This window comes from Cyrtonyx montezumae, unplaced genomic scaffold, assembly GCF_038088225.1.
Source record: "Cyrtonyx montezumae isolate F1298 unplaced genomic scaffold, pur_monq_1.0 scaffold_7, whole genome shotgun sequence".
In the NCBI taxonomy this organism is placed as follows: Eukaryota; Metazoa; Chordata; class Aves; order Galliformes; family Odontophoridae; genus Cyrtonyx; species Cyrtonyx montezumae.
The window spans coordinates 14,694,293-14,721,207 of record NW_027072078.1 but is presented as its reverse complement, the minus strand read 5'-3'; the positions used below and the strand labels follow the sequence as shown (position 1 = coordinate 14,721,207).

The 26,915-nt window shown below is 37.4% G+C and overlaps 1 protein-coding gene across 1 annotated transcript in view; it reads left to right on the top strand.

The window, feature by feature from the left end:
* The window catches only part of ZNF385B (zinc finger protein 385B), a 140,654-nt gene that overhangs the window by 8,020 nt on the left and 105,719 nt on the right, over positions 1-26,915 (top strand). The window contains exon 2 of the mRNA XM_065750485.1: positions 21,066-21,368. Within this exon, the coding sequence (XP_065606557.1) occupies positions 21,068-21,368 (301 nt within the window). The 5' untranslated portion in view covers positions 21,066-21,067. The remainder of the gene's footprint in view (positions 1-21,065; positions 21,369-26,915) is intronic.

Here is a 26,915-nt window from a genome sequence, read left to right as displayed (position 1 = left end):
GGTATTGGTAGGATACCAAATTTGTGAAAACAAGTTGTAAGTCTGCTATATAAGCACTTGAATATACCTTGCAGGAAGGCATTGTTTTGATTGATGAGTGCATTTATTTAAAAAAATGCCTAAATAAATTTTCCTTGTTTTTTTTTATAATGAATTTCTTCAGTAGCTACAATCATTATGTCATAAAGAAAATGGAGAAGGAACAAAAATAAAACATATATTCGTACCTAAATAAAAATCTCTTGGAGAAAATGCCTTTTGATTAGAGGATCATCCTGATGCTCTATTTTTACGTGATGATGGTATAATAGGTTTCTTGCTCGCTAACAGAGGCTCTAGGTACTATAGTAATATTAATGTGTGCTTAAAAGGGCTGTAATCTTCTTTTATTTCACTTAATGTCTGTGACAGATTTACCTCTAACCTTCAAAGAAAATGTTGTACCACATAATTGCAGTGAATGAGAAATATGGACCCAGGAAATTGTTTTTTCTGTAGAACCATAGCTTGTTGGCAAAGGAATCCTGTAAATATTATGAAGTGTTCACAATTAAAATTAACTGCTAGATTTAGGTGTGTTTGATGAATGCTTTGCATTAGCATATGTATAGATTTCTTGGATTGTGAATTTCTGTCTTAAAGAGCATAGGAACTTGGTCTTACAGGAGAAAACTGACTATATTCAAAGGCGGTAAACAAGGCTGCAGTGCAACGTGTACAAGACAGAGTTCAGTGTTATTAAAAAAAGAAACAGAGGTCTTGCTCAGAGTTTCACGGGCCTTCTGTGCTAAGAAATTAACTAGTCATGTTTTTTAATAAAGTAATGGCCATTTCTTAGTGGGGGAACCCTATCAGCTTGAAGTGCCTTTAAGAATACTTTAAGAAAATATGACCAATTTTAAAGCTCTCTGATGTGCAGCTATGCAAAATTATATGCTTAGCTGACCTGTTAATTAGTTCTCATTCTGTCTCATATTATTTATAGCTCTGTGACTCCCAGGTAAAAATGATGTATGACTTAATGGGGTAGAAATCTAGATTGGGTTCACACCTCCAATTGTTTAATGCTTTTCCTAGCTAGGTGACTAGTGCACTGGGAGGAGAAGAAAGCAGCTGTAAGCATCTTATTTATTATGGCAAAGACATAAAAGCCCATACTACTTAGGTTGTTTGCTTCCTTGTCACATATCCTATTCATTGGAGCGAGGAGGGAATGTGGCTTTTCCATAAAACAAACGTAGCAGGTTAGAACAGAAATGCATGTTACCTTTCTTGCTCAAACTTACTTTAATGCAGCTATTTCATACATTCTCAATCTAGCTCTTTTTCCTAATATGAGACGATTAGTATTCCAGTGATAGGGTGGAAAGCCATCTACAGGCCAACAATTTGTGTTAGCTTGAAGCCAGGTGGCTTATTTGTCTACTTGCTGTGTGCAAAGTGGTTATTGTATGTTGTGTTACTCTTAGGCCTGAAGTTTCTCTAATTATGTTAATTTTTAAGTATTTGTCTTTACAACATCTTTGATACAGCAGTTTTGATTATTTTTTTAACTGCAATACTGTAAATTCAAAATAGTTAATACTAAAATTTTACAAGATTTAATGGTTGTGATAAGTCCAAAAATGAATACAGACTCACAGAGGCTTTCTCAGCACTTCTGAAGTTTGCTACTTCTCCTGGAGTATCTCCAACAACCTTGATTTCTGCTTGACTTTTGCAGAGGTCTGTTGTGCTATATCTTATAGGGATCTTGCCCAACGTGGCGTGCCCAAAAGAGCTATTTTCAGTGTAAGGAGTGTATGTGCCATTCGCAAAGTAACCCTGCAAGTGTTTGCTGTCAGAATGGCAAATTTTGCAGTGCAGTCCCTCTTGTGATCTGTATTGCTGAACTTAGATGATCAGCATCATCCTTTTAAGTCTATGTGAGGGCTTTTTAAAGATCAGTGCATCAGGCTTGCTTCTTGGCTCTAAAATTTTGGAAGTGGTGGTGATTCTTCATTCCCTGTGTGGGTGTTCATTTATTTGTCACTACAAGGTAGGCTAAAGTCACTGCTAAGAGCTGCTCTCAGTCATGTGAGTGGAACACTGGGAAAAAAAAACAAAAAAAACCCACTGGACTTGCTCTTTCTGGGTTAGTCCAGCAATTGGGAGAGAGACTTTGTTGATATGAAATATCATTAACATTAGCACAAGTGCCTATAAATAAACATATTTAGACTTACGTAAGGTACTAGCGCTGATGTTGCTAACATCTTCCAGCATCTCAATTTTTCTTTAGGAATGTTTCCTCCAATTCTCTGTATACTTCTTGCTCTTTAACTTGACATGTGATCAATTATATTTTTGAAGGTGATATTTTGTAGGAAATTGAAATGTTAGTAATCCATTTTTCTAGGTAAAAAAAAAAATCCTTTTTTATGTACATGAATACAATACACAGGATTACACAGATATGTAGTTAGATGTTTGTGTACTTGCTCTTACCAGTTGGTTATTACTGAACTGTGGGATTCTACTTCCCAATATTGGTGTTGTCAAGGTACAGACACATTTATGTACCTGGCTCCAATCATGCAGATGTACTTGTGTCTGTGGGTCCCTACTTTCTGAGGGAGTTTGTCACATGGGCACTGATCCACCTGTGTGAGATCAGAGCCTAAGCGTATTACTCGCAAATGTAATTGGATGTTGGACTTGTTGCAGTGCAATTTCTTTCAAGTGTCACCCAAGATTATCTGAAGAACACAAATGATAGAGGTCATCTTAACTTGGAAAATCATTCTAGAGAGGAGGGCTTTTTAAATCAAGAGATGGGGATTGTGGGCCATTGCCACATATAATACTGTGCTCAACAGGACGTTCTAAAACGTTCTTCATTGCTTAGTATGCTTTAAATAATATTTCCTGTGAAATAATTTGATTTAAAAATAGTATCTAAGAATCAGTATGATTACTAGCTGCTAGTTTTATATATTTGAGTGGTGTTTCCTTGCTGACAAATCTTGTTGACGTAAAAAAGTTAGAACTGTCTAAAACGCAGGGTCTGTGTGATGAAATATTTTCCAGTTTGAATGAAATACTCCTTTAAAACTGTGGACACTGAATGCTGTGCTGGCAGTGTTTAGGCTTACAATGTTTTAGGAACCTTGGGATTAGTGTTTATCTGTCCCATAAAGGATACAAATCATTTAGATTAGAAGTAATCTGATTGTATTGAAGTACAAATTATAGCACAAATGCCATTCAAGTGGGTTAAGTGACCAGGGTTGGTAAACACCATATGACTGCTGATTGGTCAGTGAAAGAGTATTAACTGAAAGATAATGATGGATTTTAATCCAAATCTCTAAAGCACTACAGCTGTAGTTCCCAAATGAGTTGTCTCTCCAGCAGAGTTTTAGGACACTGGTTTATTTGCTTCCAACTATTTCTCTTGCACAAGAATTAATTTGGAATATAATTTGTTACTCCTGTATGGAATACAGATATTCCATATGGCTTTCTTTGATTACATTTCTATCCCATTTTCTGTAAGTAAGATTGCTGTGGTTTTTATGGATATTGAAGAAACTGTGGTGTTTTTTTTTCCATGTACTGCAGTACTAGCTTGAACTGGCTAAGGTAAATCAGCTGGTGTTCTTCCTTGTTCATGTTTATTATTAGTAAAAACTTTAATGATTGTACCAATCTTCCCCCTAGAATTTGTGCTTACCCTGAAATAAGCATGTTCATTAAAGGAATCAGATGATTGAAAGTAATCTAGCTTTGTGATTCTCTGATGCATCTGTCCAAATTGGGAAAGTAAACAGCTGAGAAGATCAAATGGTCCTAAATTACTGTTTACAGTCAAAGCATTCAGGCATAGGAAGAAGAGTTAAAGTCCTTTAGAATGATACTGTTGCATATTATCAATGTTTGTATGTGGAAAATGCAGGTGGCTAGTTTTGCTCCTGTTCAGAATTCTTTCAGATCATCTGAGTAACGTGCCCTCCTGAGCTGCATTTTGTCCTTTCCATGTAGCCTAAAGTTCAGAAGCTCAACTGATCTAGCCAAGTGAAGGAGGTCTGGGCCTTGCCCTTTGGATTTACAACATAACTCAAAAAGTGGTTTGGAAGCCTCTTCCTGTTACACAAGTTATTGGTGGACTTTGTAGAACGGAGAAGATGTTCAGCTTACAGGAGCCCTTGATCATCTTTGTTATAGCAGTCTGTAATGTCTTTAGAAAACCATGACAGAGAACTTGTGGCCTGCCTCTTCTTGGGTTTGGACTCTGTGAAGTCTCTTATCGTAATTTGTTCTCATATAAATGCAGTAGATATTGCTTAGAGCTTGGCATGCAGTAATTTTCTCAGTAACAGCTGAATAAAATAGACTTCCAGTAAATGGAAACTAAGTAGCAGATATCGCTTTTTTCAGGAAAAAACAAAACCCTGAGTATTGGTTTGTGCATTTGGTTAACCGGATGTCTGTTATAGTGCTCCTTCATAGGGAGGATAATATGAGAGAAAGTGACAAGGTACCCATGTATATTATATATATTCGTGTGCTTGTACATGCATGGCCCAAAATAGCAATGAGACATAGCAGTGTCATGTTGCAGCTGCTCAGGGAGTTGTGCACAAGCTTAGGTCTGTGATGGTGCAGGCTGGACTAACCTGTTAAATTTTGTTTCCGGTGTTAAAAGAGTATGTTTTACAAATATTGACACTTTGAGTGTGGCTAATCCATAGGTGATCAGCTGTGTAAATTTTTTGGTCATTGGCATTTGTAAAGCTGAGCAAATCCAAAGGTTGACATGGGCTGCCATTCTTCACACATTCCAGTTGTCTCAGGGAGTCTTTTGCAGTCTGAGGAAAGTAAGGTTGGACCACAAGTGTATGCAATGAGAAACTAAATAAAATGCAAATTATGTCTGTCCCATAAATCTCTCCTGCAAGTTTGTCTTGATCCAAAATGAATCTTAAATATCTTCAGAAGCCAAGACATTTAGGTTGATTAGTATTAATTAGATTACAGTCATACTGCAGTTCTGCTGTAGCGGTGCTGAGTTTGCCCTTTGTATGCTTCTTTCTTTTTACTGCTTGATGTTTGGTTTTGTGGTTGCTTTATTTATTTATTTGTATGGCTGTTTGTTTTCCTTCTCACTCTCCTTTTCAAAATTCTCTTTTGATTTTTCATTTATCAAAGAAGAGGAGGTGAAGTTAAGGGTACAGCCCAATTTCCTGAAAAATATTTGTTGTTAATCTCGAGCACAGCTATAACTGCCATCTGAGCCAAAGCCCCAGTTAAAACATTACCAGGATTGAGGAGACTTGGGCAATATCAGCCTAGCTCAAGATCAGCCTCTGAATGGCAGACGGCTCAGAATCCAGAACTGCCATCTCACTCTTTAGTGTCAAGTTTGATTTTTACTTTAAATCTAGGGAAAACTTTAAAAGCAAATGAAATGTGAAACAAAATCTTAAAAGTTGCTTGTATGATATTCAGAGTTGTTAAATTTCCCATCTTTTCATTTGTGATGCTTGTTTGAAAGTACTGGAACAGGATGTCAGGATGCTACTGAATGGCTATGCAATTTCTGAACAATAAGAATGGTGACTAAATGTATTCCTTTCCAGTGAAAACTCCATATAGTAAAGAGAATTTTCTAAGGAGAGATACTTAATTTTTTTTTCTGGAAACTATATCTGTAATATTCTTTGCAGGTATATTTTGTCAAGTCTCTGAACTCTCCGATTGGTTTCCCACGTAGTTTCCTGTGGAAAAATGACAATCTGTTTCTGTTGATGATTGAACTGGGCTTTGTCTGTGCATCTTAGGTAAAAGGCCAATAAATATTTAAAAACAATCAAGTGTCATTTAATTGGCAGTTTGTTTACTTGTTGAATCAGCCATTTAGCATAAGTGGAACGAATTATGATAGCTGAGGATTCTCACTGATCCTTTCCAGTCATTTAATTGCTGTACCTAATGAATTGTGATGAAACAAATAAAAAATTGATTTCTGTACTGTTTACAAGTATGGTGGTAAATGAACTAGTTATGCCTGAACTTCCTGATTTTTAGGGATATGGTATTACAAAAGTGATGTGTTGTCATCTAGAATTCAGGGAGCTGCTCTAATTGTTGCCCTTGCTGAGTTCAGATAGAGATAGGTGTAGAGAGTTACTCTTATCAGGGAAAGAGAGGTCCTAGTTTTTATGGGGAGTCTTCCTTAGTCTTAGAATAAAGACTAATGGAAGGGGGAGGTTGAACATGGGGAAAGTGGACATGCTTTCTGCTATATTAAAAATTACATATATATATTTCCCTGCATGCATTGAGGAAAGAAGAACTTTAAGCCAGCCATCAGCAGTGGCACAGAACAAGAGTCAGGATATCACCCATGAACAGTTTGTATGACCAAGGACATGTGTGATTGTTGGAGCTTTGCAGCTTTGGAGCATCTTACTAGTGCGAATAGTGGGAGCTAAAGTCCCAGTACAGGAGAAGTGACTTTAGACACAGTGCTTAATGATAAATGCTAGGGTATAAGAGGACTAGATTTGAAGGTCTTTTTAAAGCCCTGTGTTGACAGCAATAAACACAGCAGTAGTGCAGAACTTGATCAAGTGCATGGCTAAGGGGACAGCAAAACTCTTGCTTAACTGCCAGAAATAATGCCAGCTCTGAAAATTCAAAAATCCTTTGTAAGGTCCTAGGAGAAAAATGAAATAAGTTTCTCTTTAATTCCCATCTTGTTTTTGAGTCTTTAGGGTTCATATTTCCAGTCTTGTCTGCAAGGATTAGAGGGATATTAAAAAAAAAGAGTTCTCAGGGTTTTTTTTTATAACTGCATGAGCCAGGCTTAAGAAGAACGCTTAATGCTGCAAGGCAAGAATTTTGAGAGCTAGCAGCCATGAACTGGTTAGTGGAGTGTCATTAAAAAGGGAGACATCAAACTGATAAATTAGTTTTTCTTAAGGTAACCTTTCCAAATGTTTGGTGTTTCAAAATGTTGCATTGATGATGTCAGTATCGGAGAAGTATTCAGCCCACTGGATTGTTTTTAAGGCAAATAAAGCTCTGTTTAAAACTGTCTCTGAGCAGAAATTCCCTAGTATCAGTTGTTTAGCAAAGTATAACTTCATCACGGATGAACTAGATAAGCTGCTGTGAGAGTATAAGGTCCTCATCAGTCAGGTGGTCTACTGGAGCAATTGCTTATCACAAGGATGTATTGCACTGAAATGCACTGAAAATCCACTGTCCAAAATGCAAAAGTATATTCTTTATTTCTTAATAAAGCATTTGGGAAGTAAAAAAAAAAAAAAACCCTCACTGAATGTCTCAAGGAATGAGACAGACTGGACAAGAAAGAGATTTACTAAAACACGGTATGAGTCAGCTTTACTGCAATCTTGCAGTTGCCAAGGCTTTGAAAAGTGTATGACTGGAGGGAAATATCTCATGAGACTAAATTGGACTTTTGAAAGGATAACTTAAGCTGCAAGCACTATAGTGAAAGCTGCTTGTTGTGCACCTTTCAAGTGCAAAAAATAAATATTCTGCTCATGCTTCCATCTTTCTGGGGGTTATATTTATTCAAAGGAGATTAACAGCCAATTTTCAGTGTGACTGCCTTCATCAGAAATTTATCCCTTCTCAAAATGACATTTTTATAGGAGCAGTATGTATGAATTTCTGTAAAGACTTCAGATTCCAATGTGATAGGTAAAAAAATGTTTCTATCCCTAAGGAGCTTCCAGAACTGTGTTCTTGGCAGGATGGCAGTATAAGACTAAGTGCAAACTGTGTAGTTTTATCAGATCTTTCTGTGTTAAATTACTTTATTGAGGTATTGCATTTTAATTATGCTATAGATACGTGGGCATTTTTTAAATTCTGAGCTATACAGATAGCTGCAGTAGTGTGCACAGATTGGTATTTGTGGTCCATGCAGTAGAGGAAGAAGTGTAGAGTGGCTGAGACTGTTGCAAGACTAATGGTCGTGCAAACAGTAATTAAAAGGAGTAAGGAAACTTTCTGAGGCATGGAGAAACTCCATCTTGTACCCTTGTTGCCTTTGATTGCTCTTGTGGATGGCGAGGAATGACAAAGACTTCTCTTTGCATGTACTTGTCCAGTTTTCTATCTTTAGATGGCCTTCATCTTTCCTAAAGAGGTAAGCCTGGAGGTAATGCGCTTGTGCTGGCTGCAGCTGCCTGCCTTCAGTCTTTTCTTATAGGCTCCCAGGAGTGTGCCTGTGGGCACAGCTGTACTGGTGTGGGCTGTGGCACCAGGAACTCCTGACAGCCTTGGCCCTCTGCAACCCTGAACTCGTTACTGTGCAGTACTGGTCCTCAGTGCTTCTTCTCCATTGTGTGCTACTCTGGTGTTAATAGCTCACAGGCAGTTCAGATGCATTTTGGAATTCCAGTTCCTAAGGGGTGAATGGAAGCAGTATTCATTTCTCCATCATTGTGGACAAGTGTTGTAACTTTTACTCTTGTGCAAGGATTAATTCCCTGCCTTAGTGGGAGGTTTTCAGACGGGTGGCTTGGGTACGTTAGAGAAAAAAAAAAAAAAACAAAACAAAACAACAAAAAACAAAAAAAAACAAACAAAAAAACCTGATGGATGTGGGGTTTTTTATTTGCTCCACTTTCTTTAGATTTTTATTTATTAACGTACAAAAAAAGATTTAATGAAGTGATTGAAGAAGAATGCATAGCATTTTTTTATGTAGTTTGAGTGTTTAATGGGCCTTGAATGAGGAAATTACTGTATTGTTAGCCATCCATAAATAGATGTGACAGGTGAAGGGAGTAAGAGGAAGTACATGTGATTTGTAAAGCAGGCAGAAGAGGTCACACTGGTTCTGCTCTTTAATCATCTTTTCTTTCTCCTATGTGTATATAGTGTGACAGCACATGAGCAGGAGAACGATAGGAGTTTACAGAGATATGGGAGTAGGGAAAGAACAGGAAAGAAATCCTAAGGTGGAGAACAGCTGTCCAAATGATAGCAGTAGAGAGATGCAAGGAAAGGATTCAGAAAAAAAAATCCTGTCAGCAAGAAGGAAAATGTATAAAAAAAAAGTTTTTCAGGCCAAAGAAATCTGTAAGTTCTGCAGAACTTAATCATGTTTTCTGGTCTCATTTTCCCTCCAGTTCCCTCTGTGCTTGTGAGCTCTAAGAGCCTTTTGCCACTGACAGTGAAAATCCTTTGCTGCTCTCAGGGTGTTAGGGGTGGGCCCAGCAATGCCTTGTAACTCGTTCTTGAGATTTACTGTGTGTCTGTTACAGCACAACTTACCCTTCTTGTACTGAGCATTTTGAGAGCTAGGGACTCCTGACCCATCTTATCTAAAATAAATTTAAACTAACCTAGCAGGTCTCAAAAACTTGACAGCAGATGGCACATGCTTTTGTTTAGCCCTGCATATAAAATCTTGGTGGGTGGTAACTGCTTTAGGACAAAATCAGCATCCCACCAGTCACCATCTGGGATGGCAGATGATATGTGGGACTGTCATGAATAAGCATTCTGATGTTTGTAAATGTCCGAAGGAAGACACAGCTTGTTAGCACTTGCAGTTGGTATGCAGTCAGCACTGCAAAAACCTCATGTTATGCAGTATTTAGCACAAAAGAGAATTTGTGCATCTTGGGTCCATTTCCATCATGTGGGTGAGTATGAGGTGATTCTTCTTCCATAGTGTGCTAGTTTTGATGGTGAACTTGCATGGCACTTCTGGCAGATCGTTAGTCATTATTGATGCTTCTGTAATAAGAATAGCGTTTCTGATTCTTAGTTTAAGTTTCAGAGTTGATGTTTAGATGACTTATACTGGATCGTACCCAATGTCAATAATGTTTGTGGCTCTGTGCACTTAACTACTTTGTTCTGATGTGTGCATTTTGAGAAATACTATCTACATCAGTTGTCTTTCGGCTACTTGTAATTAATGTGAAAGATCTTTATGTAGGTTATTTAGGATGGTAAAGCCAATCCAGTAGGAAGCTCTGGGTTGTACTGAGTATAAACATCTTGGGAAGAAGGAAATCTGTGCATCTGGCATGCAGCTACTGTGGTTAAGGCATCTGGTTTTTAAGTGTTAAAGCATACTTTATTTGCACTTGGTCTGTGTATCTGCTGAAAGTTTAACAAAATTCTCTTTAGTGCTTCAAACAGCTGACCTGACTGTTATTTTTGCAGTACTTCAGGATCCTTCAGGTGCACAGTATCAAAACAGTGCGGGGTTTGTAATGTTTGTAAATTTTAATGCTGTTGGAATTGCCAGTCCTATAAAGCTTTTTGTGGATGAGGGTAATTTACTATCTGAGCCTCTTCAGATGTTTTCACTACTTAAGTACAATATCCAAATAATATAGTGATGAATTATTAAAAAAAAAAAACAAAACAAAATCCCATGTGAGTCTTAATTCAAGTAGTACTTTTTAGCTTTATAGTATAATGTAAACATTAGAGATATGTCCCAAAGGTTTTCAACCCCAATTCATACAACAGTATGGTCACATTTGCAGGAATGTAGAGGAATGAGGAGGATTTGTCTTTTAAACTTGTGTGAGCAAATGCACTCTGACAGGTTCTTTGAAGAATTGAGGGGAGAGTGGTGTGGATTATCTGCAGCCTGGAAGCCCATGCATATGCTGTTTTTGGATCAAGGTGCGAAATGCCAGCAAAAGCAGTAGAAGGCTGCCTCACTTTTTATGAATTGAAGTGTAAATTTTAGTGTGGAACAGAATAGGTAGTCAGAATGGATTTCTGTGAACAGCAGTCACTAAAAGCTAGAGGTTAGCAAACGTCTGTGCAAGCACAAGTGGAATTTGAGTGGTCTTCTATCTTCAGCAATGCCAGGGATCCCTCTGTGCTTTGTGTCAGCACAAAATATGCTTGTTTGTGGCTCTTCTATAGAAAAATGGCAAGTGATAGGGTATGTTCTTAGCAGAGCCAACTTGAACCTTTTCCATTCCTGCAGATGACTTCAAGCTAGGTGATCCCTTCAAGTGCTCTTACAGGCTATCACTTTATCAGCTGGGTAGTTTTCTTGACCGTAAATCTGAACTTGTTAATAATACAAAACACGTGTCTTTTTACCTTTATATTTAAAGAAGCATGGTTTTCAGTATCTTTTCAGTTCCAATCAGTATTTTATGTGGCAGTTGACGGTCTATTTAGGATGACTTAGCTGGGACCATCTCTTGAGGAGTGTCGGGCTGGTCTTCACAGCCACAGGCCATGCTTGCTGTTCTGAGCAGGATTTTCTCCCCCTCATATTCATAGTACAGTCAAGCAAACTGATGTGTATCATGCTATTTTCTTTATGTAGCTTGTTCTTTGCTCATACTCAGCTATCCTTTTTGCACAGTTCTCAAAGTCCATTCTCTCATGTCTGAGAGCTTTTTCACAGTATTACCATGCTTTATCCCGAATTAGTGATTTTTCAGTACAAATTATACTCAGCTTCTAGTACTGTCAGACTTTTGCTATTTGACTATGAAGGCTGTCCACTCTGCCTGCCTTTCTGTTAAGGCTTCCTTTTATGATGAGGTGAATTCTTGGTATTTTGGAGAAAGGTGGGAAGTGATTTTTGCTCTCTGTGACCAAAGCTTTACATATTACTCAAATGTGATAATGCTTAGGCAAGATAAAGTTACAGCCAGGTACAAACACCCTGTGGGAATCTCTCATTGTGTCAGTGGATTTTGATCTTTATTCCCACAAGTTCATGCCTAAAACTTTTTTGTAATAAAAACAGGTGCTTCAGTGGAAGCACCTTCTATTTTTTAATAACTTTCTAGTTACTTAAAAGTGGTTTACTTTACATAGTGGTGTTAAATTTTGCTTAAAAAGATATTCTAAAATATTCTAAAGCATTTTTTTTCTTAAAAAAGAATAGGTTATTTGAATATCATATAGAAGGCAGATTCAGGTAAAATATTTTTCATTCAGAGGTTTCTTTTTGGATCTTCTGAGTTGTAAAATCTGGCTAATTAGCGTTTTATGTTGTTCAATGTAGAGATTTTTTTTCTGTGAGTGAAAACAAGAAGAATCCTTTGATTGAAGAGAATACTTACGTGAAATATCTGGATAAATGCAATAATACAACAGAATACAGAATTCTAAAGATTCAGAAAATTCATAAGAGACAATATGATACAATGTATCTTGTTAAATTGGTAATTGATAAAATGTTTTCTAGTTTAAGCAGATTGTGAAAATGGAAAATTGGGAAGACATTCAAGAAAATGCTTGAACACCTTATTTATGCTTGAGAAAGTTCAGCAACTTTATTATTTTGAACTACTTTTGTGGAGGTGTTGTTGCATCCTACTTTTAATTTTATGGAGTTTTTTTTTTCTTTCCCTGTCTGCTTGGCATTTTGGCTCTATTTTATTTTTTTTCCTTTCTTCATGAGAAAGAGGGCAAAAGTCCTGTGCAGCTATAGGCTGGTTGTTTGAGTGTCTATGTGTTCTTCAACAATTAGATAAAAATTCTTAATATAGATCAATTAATATGTGGTTGTATAATGACAGATTCCCAAGAAGTAGGTAACTTGTCAAATGGGTCATCAAGTAAAACTGTGTTACAGTAATACAGGAATACAGGAGAACTATTTACTCTTTGTGTAGCACAATCTGAGACTACTGCCCGGACTCCAGACTTGACTGACCTTCTTGGCAGCAGTCAGATATATCAGGGTGGGATGCATCTCTTTGGCAAATAAGCTCATGTGTAAATCTGTTCTTGTTAATGTCAAGGAAGACAGAAATCTATAAAAGGGCTCAAGAAGAAAGCTTGTAAATAGAAGATGCTGCAATTGTGGGCAGATGCAACTGTGGTCAGTCTAGGGTAATCTAACTCCAGAGTGATTTTATTTACTCCAGTTCAGCTGAGCTCTCAGTCTAGTACAGTAAGCCTAATTTTAGGTTTCCTTGAAGTGGACAATTTCAGGGCTGGTAGAACAAAGCAAAATACTAGCTACTTGAACATTTTCCGTTTTATGAATTACCTTGTACTGAACAGCTAATGTTTGTGTTGAGAAACAACCATCTGTTTTTCTCATTTAAAAGAGAATCTTGTTCAAATGTTAAACGTTCTGAAATGTGTTAGTGTAGAGGCTGTCAGCCATTTGTCATGCTACACCATTCAAAACTTGTACAGGAGTAACAAACTGACTTCTTATTCGCATTTATATGCTAGTAACAAAAAACTTGCTGTCTGAAGCCATATTTAACTGTGTTTGGTTGATGTGCATGATTTACTGGTTATGCTTTAAGTGATGCAAAGAATAAAAATGTATCAATTCTTCTGAACTGTTCAGTTTTTACTGTAGCTTTTAAACAAAATGCATGCTTTGTGAGCAAGTGAAAGAAGTAAGAGTTGGTGGACATAGAAGTTGAAATAGTAAATAGTTTGACAGGTGGGGACACTGCAGAATGTGATGCCTCCTTGAGGAATTTCAGAAGGTGACAAAGATTAAACAGGGCAGTTCTGTGTTTTGATTTGTACCAAAAGAAAGAGGAACATGCTGAAAGGAAACTGGTCCCTTAAACATATGGGAGATTTTTCAAGGTTGGCTTCAAAATAGTCTCTAGTGCTTTTTTAACACTGTAGGATACTGAGTACGAGGCACTATGCATATGCTGTTCACCACAGTATCCCAATAGAACTTGTTGCCCAGATGGTATAAACCATATGCCTCTCCATAGTTTATCTGTGTTTGGGAAATACTGTCTAAAAATCTAAGAAAGGTCATAAGATTTCTCCAAAGCTGTTCTAGTGAGTTTCTTTTAGACAGTGCTTTGGATGTATTTGAACTGTTTGGGGTTTTTGTTTGCTTGTTTTGTTTTGAGTGTTTTATGGCAGAATTGAGGAACTGTGCTCCAGTGTGAGACCCCAGATTAGGCACAGACGGTTCATCTGTCTGCATATGTAGCTTTTCCTCATAGGAGGTGCTTATGCAGTGTACAGCACAAGGCTATATTGATTCTCTTTTTTTTTCCCCCCACTTGTCTGACTAAACCTTTTTGAAAATTTAAAAATTAATTGGCTTTTTACATTGTTATATTTCTTCCTTCCATAAGTCATTTGACAATTTCCAAAGGTTAACAAAGAAAATTCTCTTTGCACTACATGAATGGCTAGAGTAAGTTTTCTATTTTGCTTACCAGGCAGAGATCCACACAGGGCTGGTATTCTAATCATATTTCCAGCATAGTGCTTCTTTGAAGTATGAACTTAATTAGGAATGAGCATTGCAAAAATTTAGACCAGCAGTTAGGAAAAGAATGCTTCATGTAACCATCACTAATTCATTAGGGAAACCAAAAGCTTACTTCCTTTGAGTAAAGATTTGCACATTTTCACCTACTGCAGTATTCTATATGTTATACTTAGTAGCTCCACGGAAAGCACAACTCAAAAGTAAATTAGCTAAATTGAAAGGCTAATTGCCTTGGGCTTCACATTTAAAGAATGTCCATGCTTAGATTTCTCTCTCAGCTGAAAGAGGGTGAGCAGGTGTGGTTTCAGAAATCCAAACAGGGTATCTTGTGACAACTAAGAATTTTAATGTGGTGTCATAAATCACTAATTTATTCTTGCTGTGGTATTGCTTGCAGAATGTATTCAGACAGATCTGTTCTGTACACAGGATGAAGAGTGATGGGGAAAAAGTTTTTAGTCCAGTAACATCTTGGTGGAATATCTAAGAGCTGTTGTGTGAGGAAGTGGTATGAATATGACTTTGATCAGAGTAAAATGGAGTATGTCTGGTTTGAAATAGAAGAACTTAATGTCATAGAATATCCTGAGTTGGAGGGAACCCAAAAACTTGATTCTGCAAGAGAAATGAGCAGAATTACAAGTACATGTGAAAGATGAGTATGTCATATGGTCCCTTTATGAACCTGGATTTTTTTGATCAGTTGGATGTTTTCTAATGTACAGAGATGTTCTTCATTTCCTGCTTTTTGTTCTTGTTTTCAAGTTCTCACTTTTCAAATTTTAATTGTGTCTAGTTCTCCAAGTAATTGAGTAAATACAGCTACAATGATATGGCATTATCTTTGTAATGGGTGAGTCACTTCAGGGTGATTCATGGTATCATGATTCCTGATAGCGTATTTGAATTTGTGGTTGGCATCTATTGACTGCTGTTCAGCTCACTATTTGTTAAGTCTCTATCCAGGTTATACAAAAGTGGGTGCAAATACAAAAGTGGGATCTTCAAGGTCCCTCCCAACCCAAGTCATTCTGTGATCTCTGAAACAAATTACATCTGTTAGTCTTAAATGAAAGCATTAATGGGTTATGCATTAAATAATAAACTTGAAAATAATTGTATTGACTTTTGAGCTAGAGCCAGTTGTTTTTAATATGAAGCTCTTCTGTTGCCTTACACAGAGCAGAGAATTTGAGACACAGATTCAGGCAAAATGAGGATGATGTCAATAGGGAGCTGAGTCAATATGCAGTACTTGTACTAGTAACTGAACAAAGGTGAATTCAACTGTTTTTAGGACCCAATCCCTGCGATCAGTTTTGTCTAGGAAAGGTGCCAAATCTGTTGCTCTATTGAAAGATAAAAAATAAATAGCTCTCTTGAATGACAATCCTGTATGTAATAATGTATTTTTATTATTTTTGGGGGGCTGGCATTACAACATTTCAGAACAAGACAAAGATTAAACAGGGCGGTTCTGTGTTTTGATTTGTACCAAAAGGAAGAGGAACATGCTGAAAGGAAACTGGTCCCTTAAACATATGGGAGATTTTGTCAAGGTTGGGTTCAAAATAGTGCAGGTTTAAAAGTTCACAGTTTCGATATATTCATGTCCAAGTTATAAAGCTGGTGCAGATTTGGTTTGTTACATGTTTGGAACAACAATTTTTGTCTTCTAAGTGAAGATATATGCATGTGCAGGTGCTGCTCTGAAAGTAATGCCTCCTGTTTCATTATGTTGGCCCATGACAACAGAGGTGGATGTTGGTGGTGTGGCAGTAGAGGTTGAACCTTCTCACCAGTATCACCTGAATGTTTTGTTACCATGTGACAGATGGTAGGAGAGGAGCAGGCTGACAGAATGGCATCTGACATGGAAACGCATATGAAGCAAAGTGTGTCACTGAATTCCTCTGTGTGGAAAAGTTGACACCCATCGACATTCGTTGACTCTTACTGAATGCATATGGATACCAAATACTGAGTGTGAGCACAGCGAAGCAGGTGGTGGTGTGTTTCAGCAGTGGTTACAGTGAAACAAAAGGTGAGCCTTGTTCTGGACAGCCAGTGCAGATTTTCATGAGCACAGCATGCAAGCTCCTGTTCATCTCTGGCACAAATGCATAGCTAATGGTAGCAACTATACTGAAAAATAACGTTTTGTAGCTAATAATTTGCTCTATCAAACAGTGTTACTGTGTTCTTTGTTGTACTTTCCAAGTTAAATGAATAGGAAGCATTACTTTTGGAGCAACCTACATACATTGGCAATATTTTGCACATTCTAGGGAAAGTGTATTTGCATTATAGAAAAGCTTTGCTCATTTAAATTACTGTTTAAAGCTGAGCTAAATGTAGGATCAGCTCTCCTAAAACTGGTTAGGAGATACTATATGTAATACGTATAGATGTATCCTCTTAATTATGAACTCAGTTGTTTTGTTTGAAAATGACACATTCTTTAAGGACTCAAAATGTCTCCTATAAAACTCTTATTTTTCAAGTAAGTATTTATGTAGAATTGAATACAAACATAAGCAACTGGTAAATTTGCCCAGACTATCGCAGATGTACTGACCTATTGTTGTATTTCACCCATATGATAACTTCCATTGTTTCTCACTTTTAATGAATGAGTTGGTTTTTTTAGTCTTAAACCTATTCTAAATATTTCAATATCCCGTAGATAACAGTTACTCTAAATGGACCTTTTTGATTTTGTAGAGTACGACAATCATATAACTTCTCTTCATTCTCAACTCACTGACTGTAGTCTCATGTAACTGCCTGTTACATGATAACGTTAGTGAGCTGTGCAAGAGCCTCAGGAACTAAATGGAACTAAACTAATTTCCTATCTGACTCCCAGTGAATAAGAATAAATACTATTCAGAGTTCTCAGAATCTCTGTAGTAAAAGACTTTTTTTTTTAATTTTTATTTTTTCTTAATGGGGAAGAGGGAAGAAAAAAACTTCCTAACAACTTGAATTTATGCAAGTTTAGAGGATAGGAAGAATGTCCAAGTTACATTTGTGAGGCTGGTTTTGTATAAGTTCATGTAAAAGTCTCATTCATAGAAGTGCTAAGCATTCAGGTAACCTTTCTTTAGAAGAGTATCTCCTGAGATATGCATCTGCATTCATGTTGAGATTATGCTGATTGAGTGCCAACCATTCTTGTATTTTAGAGCCAGGACATTTCAGCAGAGATTTTTAAAGGTGTTTTTCCAACCAGAACTTTAAAGAAGAAAGGAGGTAAAATTTGAAGACCTTTCATATAATAATATTTTTTTGTCTTTAGAGTGTGTGGGTCTTTTTGTTGGTTTATTTTTTTTTTGTTGTTTTTTTGGACAGATATATACACCACAGAAACCGATCAGTTATGGTAGAAGCTATATTGTTGTATTAAAGGTGCCTCTGCTGTGAGGTCATAGCGGATATTTGCCGCCACCATTTTCACTGTGAAAGACACTGTACAAGGCTGCCTATACTGAAGTATCTTTACAAATGACATTTTAAATATGTCAGGTACTTCACAGTATCTACAGAAATGGCCCAGAGTTGAGCAGTTCTCTCTGAGAGTAATTTGAGACAGGAAAGGAAGGTGTTTTGTGACTGTGCCTGCATGTTCGCAGTGTGTTGAACCATTCTTGGCTGCAAGACAGGTTGGGAAGATGCCTGCATCAGTTTCTAAAGATGGTGCAGTTCCCCAGTTAGTCCTGGAAGCCACCCGTGTGCTCATTCAGTGCAGGCATGGAGTTCTCTTGGCTCATTGCAGCAGGCAGGAGCGTGGTTTTGCCTCTGATTATGTCATGTTATTTGAAGTGCTTTGCTGTACCAAATGTTCAGGTCTCACATTCCAAGAAGAGGAAGACAGGAATTTCTGCATGGGAACAGACAGGCTTTTGAGGGCTGTTGGCTTTGGTCCTTGGCTGCAAATGCAGGTCCTCTTCATCCTTGGACCCATCAGAGCATGGAGCCACTTGTGCTCCTGCAGCCAGTCTGGAGGTGCTTGATGCAGGTACTGGTTCTGAAGTGCTCTGCAAATGCTGCCCCCTGCAGCTGTGGGGAGGTTAATGCTTTCTGCGGCCAAATTTCCTTTTAATTTAGACAGCTTCAAGCAGTCAGTTATTTTGAACGTTCAGCTTGTGATTTTTAATTCTAGCAAAATATTGCTTTTTGTATTTCTTACTTGTTCTTTATTAATGTAGCCAAGATGGTGTTTTGTATTAACATGAGTTTAAAACTGTTCAATTTGTGTATTTTTGACTTCTCGTTTTGTGTGAAGATGGGTTTTCTTGCTGGCCTGGCTGCTGGGGTATTGCATTAGGATGTAGATGCAGTGTTCAAGTCGTTGCTACATTCTTGCTTTTTCTGGAGATACCTACCTGAAAAAAACAGTTTGGGTCACCTTGGAAATGTACTTTTGAGGAACTCTTCTCATTTTTCCCTGCTCGCTTTGCTTTGGTGCATCTTGCATAGCTGTCTCAGACTTTGCCAACTGAAATATTTCACTGTTTTGGGTGAAATTAAACTAAGCTGTGCTGTCTGAGAGTGTGTGTCCCAAGATCCAGTGACAGTTGCTTAATTCATTGCTACACTGTTGTTTCCCAAAGTACCTGCTTGTCAGGTTGCAGTGCTGCTGGAGGCACTCCACTCCAGCTGTAAGCACTGAGCATCTGTCCCTCTGAGCCCCATCACTTCCCAGTGCAGATACAAGCCTCTGCCACTTTTAAGTGCATCCACACTAATGGAGTTTCATAAAGAGCTTAAAGTTTAGTGAATTATTGAGACAATTATTGAATTACACATTGAATCACTACTTGCTTTCTGCCAACAAAGCTATGAAATCTGACAAGCTGATTTGTTACCTATTTTATTAAATCTTTTTTTCTATTGTTAGAATTTAAAAGACAACATAATGTAATTTTTTTTCCCCACAGCCCTTTACTTTAGAGAATAAAAATTACAGCAGCAATGTAAAACTGAAATAATAGAAATCGTAAAACAAAGGGTGCAATGGGAAGTTGTTTATGGTTTAAAAACGTGCTGAAAAGTAACAAATGCTGAAGCTTTGAGCTAATTAAATTTTCAGATGAAAATGTCATTTATACTCAGCAGAGTTGAGGATCTTGGTTGCTTGCCTTGAAGTATGATACTTCTGCTTAAATGATTTAGTCTGACAGCATCTGGCCTAGGTTTTCAGGATCTGCTCCTATGTGTTTTAAAAAGCAATTAGGTACCTGGAACCTGCAGTAATGTTTTTTAGTTTTAATATTTGACATACATCTTAATGAATGTACTGTTTGTTTTTGTTGTTGTTGTTCATCTGATGACTGAACTGGGAGCTGTGTGAAACAGATACATGACTACAAACTCCATTGACTTAAAATACTGGAAGAATGTCTCATGTCTGGGGAGGAGTTTGTACAAATACTAGCGTTTTAAGCATGAGCTAGAGTAAGGAATGTGATGATGTACTCCATTGCTCCATATCAATAACCCTTTAACCTTAAACAAACCATTTGTGTATCTACAGACTCACACAACTATGTATAAATACATTTAATATTTTTTATCTTGTGGGAACAAAACAAAGAACAAGTTCTTTGTTTGGTGTAGTTCATTTATCATGATGAGTATTTATTCTCTAGGGACAAATGCATGTTTCAGATATTTCAGGCTTTTGTCCAGGGACTGCCATTTGCTCTTCATTTGCTTAGTTCCCACAAGAAGAACTTTCAGCTGACATTTCTCTGTATTACAGCTGTAATAGTAAAGGAGTGGAGAGTCAATTATAGACATCTACATAGACTGCTATCATGGATGTCTTAATACTTGTATGAGAGCTTAAGTTTTGGGTGTAAATTACTGGATAGTGTTCATTAGTCTCATTGAATATTTTACTGTATTCTCAATCATTCTTTAATCATTAAGAAAATTCTTTTGGTTGAATAATTGTACTTGGGGCAGCAGTTAATACTACGGGCACAGGGAAGTCAAAAGCTCATGAACCAGTTTGTAATGAGACAGAAGAAATGCCATTTGCATTTGTGACAGAAGAAATGGGTTTGTGTGCCCAGAGAAGAGCAACAAAGCTGGTGAAGGGTCTGGAACACAAGTATTATGAAGCATGGCTGAAAGAACTGGGATTTTTTGAGCCTGGAGAAGGGGAGATTCAGGGAGAATTAATTGCTTTCTACAATGACGTGAAAGGAGGTTGTGGTTTATTGGGAATTACCCTCTTCTCCTGGTAACTAATGATAAGATGAGAGAGATCGACTTCAAGTTGAACCAGGGGAGGTTCAAAACTGGATTTTAGAAGAAACGTATCTGAAAGAATGATCAGGCACTGGAATGGGCTGCTGAGCGTGGTGGTGGAGTCACCATCTCTGGAGGTGTTCAAGAGATATGTAGATGAAGTACCCAGGGATATGTTTTAATGTATTTGGTGGTCTGTAGGCTGTTGGATTAGATGATTTTTTTGAGATCCTTTCCAACACTAATGACTCTATACAAAGATGATCTTAACCTCTGCTGGGATGGTAATAATTAACCTGCTTTAAAACAGAGAGCTTGCAGCATGGAGTAATGAGTTCTGAGTTGTCACTGGGTGTGGAGTCTTAGATACCACCTAGCTTATTTCTTGCCTCTGAGGAGTGTCACAAATGCGTGCATTTCTCTATGAAGAGATGCTCCTGCAATGTGGAAGCTTATGTAGTAGAATTGGTTTTTGGTTTGTTCTACTGCATTTTGAAAACAAAAGTACTGATTTGGTATTAAGCATTACCAGTTTGCTTCCAGTAATATTTTTCTTTCTGTTTTGCAGGTATGAAGCGTCCATTAAGTCCTGAACGTGTCTTTGAAGATGGGATTATGAATCAGCCAGCTGTTCTACGGAGCTCTGAAGAAAAAGGATTGAAAAGTGACAGACAGGACTATCAACTAGGCAGAGAAAAAAAGAAGATACTATTTTCCTTCTGCGAAGTTTGCAATATACAGCTGAACTCTGCAGCACAAGCTCAAGTTCATTACAATGGCAAGTCTCACCTGAAAAGAGTGAAGCAACTAAATAATGGAAAGCTCCCTACAAGTACAGTTCCTGGCACCTTGTTTGCAAGTACAAGCACAGGTACGCAATCAGTAAGAAATGTTGGATTTTGGTCGAGAAACTTAAGGAAAATTTTAAACTCTACCTTCCCCACCTAGCATAAACTTTAAACGTAATATAGATTAAAACTAGCAATTAATATTTTGTCATATTGAGAATTACTGGTGTATTTCATCTCCTGTGAAGCTGATTTTATTGAAGCAGTGTTATATCAGTGCATGATTAATGACTGGGTTGGGCCTTATGTAGTTGAGATTATGGCATATTTAAAAGTAGTTGTACTAGCTTCAAAGAGTCATGCATTTGTCATCCTTGTTTTTTTTTTTTTCCCAAAAAATGAAGTTTCAAAAGAATGCTGTATGTGCAGGATAAACTTTTAAAGAAATATACTGGTAGAAAAGGAGGAGCTGTGGCTATTAACTTTTCTACATTTAATGGTCTGAGTTTTAATTGCTCTCATTCAAGTGAGTAGTAATTGGAAACAGTACTACTTATTAACTGGGCAAAACAAAAGTCCCCCATTCCTACTAGGTGTATTTTGCCCAAGCAGTATGAGAAGTTGCAAAGTATATTAAAACACCTACTCTTTATTTTTCTCTTTTTTAAGACTTGGCTTATATGTATTATGAGAAAAAAATGTATTCTTTCCTTATTTCTCTAAGTGTTATAGGTGCAAGAACATACTGAACAAATAATCTGAATTTCTGCAGTTGTAAGGGAAAGGATATTGTGACTCTGCTTCCCTTTTTATTTAGGGGAATAAAATAACTCCCCCTTTTTTTTAAGGAGTCCTGGTATGCCAGATGGTCTGTTGCTTTGATGTTCAGTGTGTAAGGATTTTGCTGCAGGACTATCCTTTTCCTGTGATGTTCCCAAAACACTGAAGAAAATTTGTTAGAGCACTTTGAGGATGCTTTTCTTACTGATAGTTGAAGTAGGTATTTTCTTTTTTTCCCCTTCCATTTACTTTGTTAAACAACATTTGAGTGGTTGGGTTTTTTATCTTGTTTTAAATTCTGTAGTGTGGAAGAGGGCTGTGGTTGATCTTAATGTGAGATATAAATAATGCTTTTTAATAGGGGTACAGAAAATCATACTTCTGATTCTGAGACAAATAAATAAAAAAAATGCTGCAGCAAATTTTAAGTTTGGTGGAATGTGCACTCTGTGATTACCATATGGCATAGGAGTTAAAACTGCTGTTGTTTTTTTTGTTTGTTTCATTTTAGCAGTATGCTTTATTCATTTATCTATGTATGAGATCACATGCTACTGATTTAGAACCTTACGCTAATCTACCCAGTGCACGTTGAAATAGGTATGCTTTTTTCATACTGAGGCATGTAGTGTCATAAGCATTTAGAAGAAAAAAGTGTCTTGCATAGACAGTTTAATATAATGCTTAAGAGACTCTGGAGGAACAGCGTTTAACAAAATGTCATTCTCAAAGAACACCTTTCAAAAATAAGTAGAAATTAATTTTCTTATAAATTGATATTATCCAGGTATTATCAGTTTTAATCCATCTCCTCTGGAGTGTTATTATCCCTTTTAATGGGAGTCTGCCTTTCTGTTTCTTTGGCTAACATTGTAAACAATTAATTGTGCAGATGGTGAGAGAACAATTCTGTTCATCTCACCTCACCAATGAACAGACTTGACTCCACGTGTGAAGAAAGCAAATAGCCCTTCTCATGCTTCACTGTTAAAACTACATACCCCACTGATGAACCAGTTGGTGAGCAGTTGCAGCTTTCTGCTAATCTAATGGTGAAGTTTTTCCTCTGTCTTCATAAGATGAATGTAAAATAAATAATATTCCTGTCAAGGTGATAGAGAATGTGCAGAATATAGAGACCAAGTTTACAGACCTGTCTGTTTTGAGCCTGTGCAACAGAACTGATCCATCTCTGCACCACCTCCAGCCTCCTTGGCTGCTGGTGGGCTTTCTTCCAAACACAGATGGACACAAATGAGTCATTAGGTGTATTTTCATATTCCTTTTCTTTTGAAGTCCCTTCTGTGACAAGCGGTCCCAGGATGTTATAATGCATCCTTTTAATTTTTGGCCTCCAATATGTTTTACAGTTATAACCTCAAATTGTTGCTCATAACTTTAAGTTATAGTCCTTATTGAAAATTTTCCTAAGACTAGGGACCTGGAATCCCAGTCCTTGGCAATAATACTCTACAGTATACAGATGATGGGATATATATTTGGACTTAAAATATTTCATAACTTACAAGCTAGTTCTTAATAATAAGGGTGAATTTGTCCAGTCATGGTGAATAATATCTTTTGAAATTGTGAATCTACACAGTTTTACTACTTGTGCCTCTACCTCCAAGTCAATCTCTTCACAGCAATTTAAAATTAAAACAGTAGAAGCAAAAATCAAAAGCTGTTTTTGTTTATCTTGTACAAACTGCACATTTGAATGAATCAAGAAATGAACTATCTGAAACAAAACGCTTGGTGATGTGAATCGTCAAGTAAGCGCCTCAGTTTCTTTAGCTTGGTGTTTAAAAGTTGGGTGCCTGGAGAGAGAAGCCTGTACCGCCTGGAAGGCGTCTTGTGCTGCTTATTTCAGACTGCTGGTCTCCCTCCAGCAGCCGATTGCCGAGGGCACGGGCCGGGGGCGTGCAAGCCGTGCCCGCGCCCAGCAGGTGGGGCTGCAGCCTGCGCCGCGTTCCGCAGCGATGCGTGCTGCCTGCTGCCGTCAGCCTGCCTGTTCAGTCTGCGGGCTGAGCGATCATGAGCTGTTTGTTAATGGGTGCTGCAGCAGCTTTTTGAACGGCGTCGTTCTGTTCGCCTCAGTTCTCCCTTGGAGAGCGCACACTCCGCTCCCCACTCGATTGGTGTCCTAGGCACGGGAGGAGAGCAAGGGAGTATGGAAAAGTTGGGCTTTTGTTTTAATTTTTTTCCACTTTTGGCAACAGAAATTAGAGCTGCTCTGCTGTCTTGTGTGGTGCTGTGTTATGTAGGAAGTCTGGGCATCCATTCAAGGCAATGGAGGCTGTGAGGCTTACAGATAAAGCACTCTGAATAGTGTCAAACCTCTTGGCTTGCCTGTGTGGCTTTGAGTGAAGAGGAACTGTCTTGGGTTGCAGATTAAAAAAACCCAAAACATAGTATAAATAACTGAAATTATTTATATATGTATATATTTATTAAGACTTCAAAAATAAGAAGGAGAGCAACAAAAACGTGAAAATAGCATTTTGGATGCACATACTTTACAAGATCTATGGCCTATACAGGTAACTTATAATACTGGGTTTTCAAATTAAATTCTTGACTTAGGAAGTCCCTCTAGCTATGCCAATGACAAGGGCCTTCTTAGAGATCTCATTTAAACTAATAATTAATTTTCTAAGTATCTGACTTAAAGAAAACAAGTAAACAAACAAAGACTACTGGTAAACTTCAAGAAATGGTTCTGAGAATATTTCAGGTAGCCTTTACATGTTCATGCCCACACCCAGTAAAAGTGTGTGAAGAAGACTTTTTTACAGAATGGTAAAGAAATCACCTTGCCAAGGGATGAGCTCAGTGCAACTTCAGAGAATCAGCAATGAGGAATGAAGAATCCATGAAGAAACCATGGATTAAGTCATGGTCTGTTGCAACCAAAGGAAATTGCAGCTTGTTACTCCTATTTCAGTGGAGTTTTTCCCTGTTTTTCTGATTGCCTGAGAACCACATCCTAGATGGACAGCTTTGCATGTAGTTTTGAATCCAAAGCTGGACTCAGACTTGCTTTCTGCCATGTAGTTGCCATCTGAATTGCTTTGTGCCAGCTAAATGATGAACAGAATTTTTACTAGCTTTAAGCTTCTTAAACTGGACCCTAAAATACGTTGTCAGCACATATGTATCATTTTTCTGGAATAAAATAAACAAGGATAATCTAGTTTATATTACAGAAAATGTTTATTAATTACTCTAGCAAGTACACAGAGGGATGCTAAGCAGCAATCTACAGTATCTTGAAAAAAATTGGTGAGCTGTATCATCCTCAACTCCTGTGTGTGTAGCTATGGAAGAAGTGTGCAAGTCTGTGGAGGATAATGGGAAAGCACTATGGGTTTACTCTTTGTTGTATTGTGCCCAAACCTTTTTCATACTTGTGTAAGGCTGGCTTTTGTTCTGCATTCACTCTCGGTTGCCTATAGCCCTTTTAGGAAAAGATACTGCTGAGGAGGCACAAAGTGGAGCGGTGACAGGGAGCATTCTTCCTCTGGCTTTGTGAGAAAGGGAGTTGCCCTTCCTCTTCGCTGTCTTCTTCTGGGCAAAATCTGTCTCTTTGGCAGAACCAAAGATCAGAGACTTGAAAGAAGAGATAAATTAATTCCTCTGATATAATTGAAAAAAATGAAGTTATACTCTTGTAGTGTAACTTAGATTAGTGAGCTGTTGAGAAACTTAGTATTTTACTTCTCACAGCATTGTAAACTGACTTCTTTCTTATCCTGTGTTCTTCTGAACAAAGCTGCATTTGGTACTCCACGTTATTTCTGTCACTTGAGTATCTCCCACAATTTACTTAGGAAATATGATGTACTGTTAAGTTAACATTCTTCTTGGAACATGAAACACATTTATGTTAAATGATGACTATTTTTCTTATGATTGGTTGGAATTAGTTGCTCTGAAATTAAGGAAATTTGGATTGGTTATATTCTCTTGATACTTCTTACAAAAGGTCAATGATGAGAGTGAATATCTAGGGGCAGAGCTGACATTAAAAATGGTCTAATTTGCTAATAGTGACTTACTCTCTATAGTATTTTGTTCTGTGTTTGAGTAATTGCATTGTGAAAATACAGGTAAAGATTAAAAAAAAGTCAGACTGTCATTGATAATCTGCAAGAATATATTGGGAAATTTTATCATTGTTTCATTGAGGTGGCTTTCTATTTTTCTGCTGTATTTTTTTTAAGTGATGATATATTGATTTAAAGCAAAACATTAAAAAGTGTAAGGAGAAAACAAAACATGCTTGTTTCAAGTTATCAGTGGATATTAGAACAGTGATTTACCTGCAGTGCTCGCGTCATCCTCTTGGAGGCAGTGAGTACATGAATGACACTTCTATGCCAGTTTGGTATGTGAGTAGCCTGGCGGGGAAAAAAAAAGTGCTTATGGGAGGATTTGTTTTAGGTGGAATGGCGGAGGTTTCAAAATGGAATTGGTTACAAACGTTGCCACTTGTTGCACTAGCCCCTAGGACGTGAGTGTGTGTAACTATATTCATGCATCAAAAACTCTGCAGAATTCCTTTGCTGATGGTTTATAATCTCTCTTGTGAGGCAGTTATATTGTAGTAAAGAACTGATGTTAGAGATATGAGCTCTAGAACATCTAATTACTAACAACAACAACAAAAACCACCAAAAACCTGTTAACCTGCCATGGTTTTGCACTTAGAAAGTGCAAAGTTATCATTTTAATTCAGTGTGTCTTTTCAGTTATGATTGAATACAGAAATGAATGAAATAATTAAAAAAGAAGTTAGTGGGGTTTGTTTGTTTACTTTTGAGTTTTTGGTTTTGTTTTTTGTTTTA